Raw genomic sequence first — 6,341 nt, 5'->3', positions numbered from 1 at the left:
GAGGGCGGGGCCCGGGGTGATCATAGCATGCATGGGTACACACAGGAAGGCGGGCGAGGATGTGTGCATGTGATGTATCATACATGAAATACACCACCGATTGCGCACCTCATCCATAATTGCCCACAGGGCCAATTAAGCTCGTATTGTTCAATTCTTTTATTGGGGCTCCCTTCCTCATCTCCCTCCCCATCTCCTTACCCCGCACACTCACATCGGCACACTTCACAACAGAGGGGTATCTGGGTCCCCGTACTTCGCACACAACACAGTTGTATCATAATACGCTCGCCGTACTTATTCCACTTCTCTCTCCCGCATCTGACCACATCTGGTTGGGCTGGCTTTGTTTGTGGATTTGTGGGTACGGGAAAAACACTGTATCAGTGCACCACTGTCATTATTGATTTGACCCATTATTTGAGTTTAAAAGTTGGCGGGTTGTTTCTCCCGTCAAAGACTTCCTGTTGGGCAGGAATAGCACAGCTCCGTGCAACTCCGGTCAGAGGGTCGCCGCTGACGGGGATGGGGAGTAGCTCGGCAATCCAGTTTTCACCAGCGAGGGCGGTTACCGTGGGGTTTGCAGACGTTTCCCAGATGTGAGTTCGGTTTGGGAGGGGACTGAGCTGGAGCAATGCCATGGCTGGGGAGAGACGATGGCAATCCGTGGTTCTCACCCGTGGCAGTCCCTAGTAGTTCATCGAGCGCATTTTTGTCCAGCTGGTAGCCATAGCCACCATCGCCTTCAAAGCCCACTAAAAGCAGGTCCACCTCGATTGGCAGTACTAAAGCCTGTTGCGAGCATCGGAAGAAACGTTATGAAGATGTAGAGAGTGGGTCCAAATATCGGTGTTAAAATTGAATGCAGTCGCTGCTGTGCGAGGGCAGTTGACGGGGGAGAGGCGAAGATCAAATGTTACCATGGCAGCCGCACGTACCCGAGAACGCTCCTCGAGGAAGTGCTTTGTTGCTGATTTGATCTCCGCTCGTATAACGTCATGGATAGCATCCCAACGTTTACCGGCGCTACGCTTTAGATGTCGCTGTGCTTTGGTTGGTACAGCGCTTCCGGGTCCGCTTGCTTCCTTTGCAAATGATCTAGTTACTGCAGCTACGGATAAAAGCAGCAAGTTTAGAAACACTGCCTGAAGCGCCATGATTCAGTGCAGCTTTAATAGCGTTGCAGTGATACGACCTCTCCCATTCTCTAGACACATGCGCAGCATAGGGAAGATTATCCCTGGTGGTTTTGATGCAGCTGCAGGAGCGTTCACAGTTGGGGATAGGCGCAGCGGTTGCAAAAAACTGAAGTGTCGTGCGATCAACCACAACGGAACCCTTCTGTAGCCACCAAAGACGATAGTCTGCATCAGTGGGTACTCTTCACGGGATCTGCACGTCAGGATTAAGCATGCTCTTAAACTTACTGGGTATTCTTCGTACAGGATTGTTTACTTCGCTGGTGAAAGCATGAAAAACGCCTTTGTTGCGCCTAGAATGCTTTGATGTAACGCTCACGCTTCAACTGCTGGTATAAAACTAACGCAGATGCCCTTGCATAGGACGACAAAGAATTCTGCATTCGTGAGATGTCCACTCTAGCAGGCTCTACCTAAATTAAGCCCTTTATACATTATTTGACAGAACATTTAGGTGTATGGATGAGGATACCGTCGCCCTGGTTGGAATCAGGCCAACCGGTGCCGAGGCTCCTGGGCCCACGCACAATAGCTCAGCCGCAACCTCCTCCCAGGAAGTTCCAACACACGATGTTCTACATCAAACTGACGTCCTAAACAAAGTCTTCTGCTGGTATGAAATATTTACGGAATTTCCCTGCCTCCCTTACCACGACCCAAATATCCCCCACGCGCAATTGCATGTTACCCGACACGACAGCTTTCCTTACACCCAATCCTCTGATCCTCAACCTCTTAACAGGCTTCGTCGTGTATCGGACCTCGCAAACGCGGCCATGGTGTGTCGATCCTGGTGTGCAGCCGCGCGCGACGACCAACCGTGGCAAAACATATACGTACGACAGTACGGCGAACCTTCCCCCTGGGAGACTTGCACCAGGTACGTCTTCATAGATGGCGCGGTTGGTACTGCGTGATGGAAGGGTACGGGACTACAGCCATGGTAACAGAGCAATCGAAACCCTGACCCCCCGAAACACACTCTCCTGGTGGGCTGTAAACGCAGTTATCGCGAGCAGTGTGCTCGCCGAGTCGGTATCCGCAGACCTTATCCGTCACCGTCGCTGCCCGGCGCGCCCGCGCCGGGCGCTACGCTGGAGGCGTACGACAGGCAGTACGGTGTACGGACGTTGACAGTGTCGTACGATCCTGTTTCCCGTGCGCTGGTACGGGCGGTACGCTCGTGGTCACTAGTGGGTCATGACGACCTGGTGGCGGTTCAGGCGATTCCCCTGGAGCCCCATCCGCCCTCCTCTGCGGCGGCTGCAGCGTCACCGGAAACAGCAGCGGCAACGGGAGCTATAGAACCCGTATCAGATGGTACGACAGCTCCTGCCGCTGGCGGTGGCGGTGGCACCGATGCCGACGTGTCGATTGGCAGCCTCTGGCTGTGCATGTTGACGCCTGACGGTCGATCTCCGGCGACGCGACCGTCGACATTGCCGGATGTCGCGTCAGCAGCAGCGGCCGCGGACGGTCTAAGAGCAGTCGCCGCGAGTAAATGCGTCGGGGATGTTGGCGGCAGCGGCGGCGGCGGCGGCGGGGAAGGAGAAGGAGAAGGGGTTATGCACCTGACGGAGGAGAGCGTACGGCAAATCGCGTCGCTTGCGGAGCTGCTTCCGACGGTCATGTGTTGCGGCGGCGGCCTATTGTACTTGCCAGCAGGACCCATGGGTCACGGCCTGGCGGTGTGGGACCTGACAACAACATCAACAACAATAACAACAATAACAACATCAACGACGATGACGATGACTGCCTTGTCCTCGGCCACCGGAGGTGGCTGTTCCAAGACTTGTTATCCTTCTCCGCTTTTGAAGAGGAGCGTGACGGCGGCGGCGTCGCCGCTGCCGCTGCCGTACTGGTTGATTTCGGAGCCGCATCCGGGTCGGCTTTTGGCGGTGGCTGCGGATGGCGAGTTGGCGGTAAGCGGCTGCGACGGGGGCCGACTGTGCTTCTGGCAGGGCCGGCAGCGGGTCGCGCTGGGAGTGGCGGACATCAGCGACCTCACTCAGTTGCCTGTTTTGGACATCTTTCCGATCCCCGCTGGTAAGTAGTCCTTTAATAAGAGAAATTTGCTTTGTTATTTCTCTGAACGAGTATTATTATGCACATTATTAAAACAGTTACAAAGATAGATGATGCCGTATACCTTGCGTGGATCCATGTCGGGCATTTCGGATTTAGGATCCACTCAAGCTGGAATCTATTTATTGCTCTCCCTGCTAGTTTTCGCAGTGATGACGAACGTTTTCGCCATTTACAACACCCTAAGTGTCGATCAGCGGTCCAACCCGAATTGCTTTTTAAGGAAAGGAAATCCAAATCCAAATCGCAGCCCGAGCCGGATCCAGGCGGCACCGATTATGGATCTCGGTGTGCGAGGCCTCGGGCCTGGCGGCGGTCGTGCTGACGTCACCGCAGGCGCCAGTCGTACACATCTTCCGCGCTGCGCCGCGAAAGCGAGGAATTAGCTACAGCGGCGGCGGCGGCGGCGGTACCGACGGCGGCGCGGAGTGCTCTGGCGGAGTGGGGCAACGTTTGGCGACGCAGATCTTTGGCGGCGCGCCGAGCAGCGGTTTGTTGCTGTATCGGCGGCAGATGCTGACTATGCAAGTGATGTGCAGCGATGTCATGGGGGTGAGTGTCGCAATCAAAAAAAGGCTGAGGACCGACCCCACCACACGGAGCCCTCAGTTGCCGGCTGGGGGGGTGGGGGTGGAAAGGGGGGAGACTGCCCCATGGGTTTGGTGAGTTTGGGGGTGGGTGGGTGTGCAGAAAGGAGTTCGGCGTAGTTCAGAGATAGTGGTCCTGATGGCCGGAGTGAAGGAGTAAGTGGCAGACATGTACCTGGGCGTGTACGGCAATATGTGTGTATGTATGTGGGTTCACTTGAAAGGTTTTAGTGTATGTATGGGTTACGTTGAGGGGCTGGGGCGAAAAGAGATCCAAAAGTAAGGCCCTTGAAAGGAAGGCTCCCTGAAACCCCTGGTGGAATATTCTACAGCAGTGTTTTACCCTGATGCCAATATTGCTATTCCTTAATATTAATGCCTTCTCCTCATTGGGGCATTCAACACAAATTTGCCTGCCTTGTAGTGGTAGTGGTAGTGGTAGTGATAGGCACGAGGTTACCACTCATAGGGTGCCATATCCGCGAACTTCCCCTCCTGGTACTGGCGGTGCAGCGCTAGTGCAGCGCTAGTGCTAGTCCGGTCGTAGTCTACAACTCCCCTGTTGCGTAGTAGGTTTGCGCGCCGGTATGGACCAGTCGGCACACTTTTTCGGGTTTGTATTTCCTGCAGCGCCAGGCGATGTGCCCTTTGGCTCGGCTCCTTCTTTTCTCCCAGGCATAGAAGTTTGGTAGCCCGCCGCTGTAACAGTGGCAACATTAATATTCTCCTGCCCAATATGTTGCCTGATCAGGCACGCTTTGGCGGCAGCGGTGGCAGCTCCGTGCGCGTGACCTTGGCGATGTGCCTGTGGAACCTGCCCATGGAAGGGGAGGAGGAAGGGGGGGAGGCGGGGGAGGAAGAGGGCGGTGGCGGCGGCGATGAAGTTGGCGGGGGCCACTGGTCTGACTCCTGGACTCGGCTTTTTTCCAGCAGGTTTGTCTGTCTGTTTATCTGTCTATATGTTTATTTCTTTGTGTGTAGGAGGAACCCCGTAAATGGACAGATATCGGACCAACTAAACCATGCCTGTGTGTGTACGTATGTTTGTCACATGATTTTGCTGTCGATGAGGACTCACGCGCAGTTACAGATGATCAACATTCACATGACTGAGGACCAGTTGGAGTACGACAAATAAAGATAATTTAGCAATTGGTCTGCTGGGGTTCCCAGGGGCCTTCTCGGCCATTTCTCCGCTGGTTTGTTGGTTGAGTGTCTTCAGCTCCAGCACGCGCACCTGTTTGGGTTGCCTAATCAAGCTTTCGTTAGTGTGACCGGCCGTACATCCCCCCCCCGGGCGCATAAACCCGCTCCCCTACCTGCCTTCACGCCCGCGGCCCCCACCTACCAACATACGCTCACATACTACCCACTAATGCCGACACACCACTCAAACGCCCTTTTTGTAAAGCTCCCCCCGCGATGTTGCCTAATTAGGTTGCAGCTGGAGCACCCACGCACATTGGTATTGGGTCGCATGCGGCCCGTGATGGCGGCTTCGGAGGATCTGCTGCTTCTGACGGTGCCGCACAACGTCGGGGGCCGGCCGCCGCACAGCCAAGTACTCGCACTGGAGCTGCCGCCGCCGCTGATACCGCCGTCAGGAGCGACCCGCGGGTCATTATCCTCATTATCCTCAGACGAGGAGGAAATCGAGGAGGAAGAGGACGACGAGGAGGCGGATGGGGAGGGGGATGGCATAAGGGGCTTACAGTTGTCGTCAAAGGATGAAGGCGCTGGCAGTGATGGATGCCGTGCCGGAGTGGAGCAGGAGCGGGGTAGCCGTCGTGTACGGCATGTACGACATGTACGACAGCCTCAGTTGCATGGGGGCTTCAGCGGGATGATGGTGATCCCTGAGGAGGAGCGGCTGCAGTGGATTGAGGTGGTGGAGGTGCGTGAGGCGTGTGTATGTGGGGAACGTGCGGGAAGGGGGTGTCGTGTCGGGGGATGTGTGTTTGTGTGTGTTTTGGGGTCGTGGAGGACGCGTGGAGGACGCGTGGGGGTCCGGGAGGGGGAAAACACTATGCGCAGTCAGACATAGTACCCGGGACTGCGGATGAAGGATTGTCTGGATGTGATTAGGCGGTCCCACCATCCTAAAGTAACGGCAGAAAACCCAGATTGCGGCATGCGCATGTGCGTATGTATGTATGTACGTGTCTGTGTGCGGGTGTCCTTCCCCCCTGCAGGATGCAAATGAGGTGGTCTCAGCAATGGTGCCTACTCCGCGACATTTGGCACTGCTGTCAGAGGGCGGCAGACTACGGTTGTACGGCATTATTCCCGAGGATGTCGTACCATGGACTGCCAAGGTCGCCCTGGCGGGTGGAAGTTAGCTTTTTCTGAAGCATTTAGTAATTAGCTACTTAGCAATTTGCTTCCCTTGCTTGCTCGGTTTGTTGAGATAGAGGTATATTATCACACCTTCACAAGTTGTACACACGCGCCGGGTGATAGGGCATAG

General features: G+C 55.5%; 3 protein-coding genes across 3 annotated transcripts in view; 1 reads left to right on the top strand and 2 right to left on the bottom strand.

Annotated features, from left to right (window-relative positions):
* The window catches only part of VOLCADRAFT_90382 (uncharacterized protein), a gene marked incomplete at both ends in the record, with an annotated part of 10,791 nt that extends 10,674 nt beyond the window's left edge, over positions 1-117 (bottom strand). The window contains one exon of the mRNA XM_002949841.1: positions 109-117. Coding sequence (XP_002949887.1) covers positions 109-117 — 9 coding nt within the window. The remainder of the gene's footprint in view (positions 1-108) is intronic.
* A 299-nt stretch (positions 118-416) lies between these two features.
* On the bottom strand, positions 417-1,157 carry VOLCADRAFT_90381 (uncharacterized protein; the record flags this gene model as incomplete). Its single annotated transcript, XM_002949840.1, has 3 exons — positions 417-496; positions 678-792; positions 939-1,157. 3 exons carry the CDS (start codon positions 1,155-1,157, stop codon positions 417-419), a joined length of 414 nt encoding a protein of 137 aa, XP_002949886.1.
* Positions 1,158-1,657: 500 nt separating this feature from the next.
* VOLCADRAFT_90380 (uncharacterized protein) lies at positions 1,658-6,213 on the top strand (the record flags this gene model as incomplete). Its single annotated transcript, XM_002949951.1, has 6 exons — positions 1,658-2,079; positions 2,206-3,248; positions 3,538-3,839; positions 4,626-4,807; positions 5,312-5,768; positions 6,067-6,213. 6 exons carry the CDS (start codon positions 1,658-1,660, stop codon positions 6,211-6,213), a joined length of 2,553 nt encoding a protein of 850 aa, XP_002949997.1.
* Positions 6,214-6,341: the final 128 nt, after the last annotated feature.

The sequence above is a fragment of the Volvox carteri genome, assembly GCF_000143455.1.
Source record: "Volvox carteri f. nagariensis unplaced genomic scaffold VOLCAscaffold_16, whole genome shotgun sequence".
In the NCBI taxonomy this organism is placed as follows: Eukaryota; Viridiplantae; Chlorophyta; class Chlorophyceae; order Chlamydomonadales; family Volvocaceae; genus Volvox; species Volvox carteri.
This window is presented reverse-complemented; position numbering and strand designations above follow the sequence as displayed.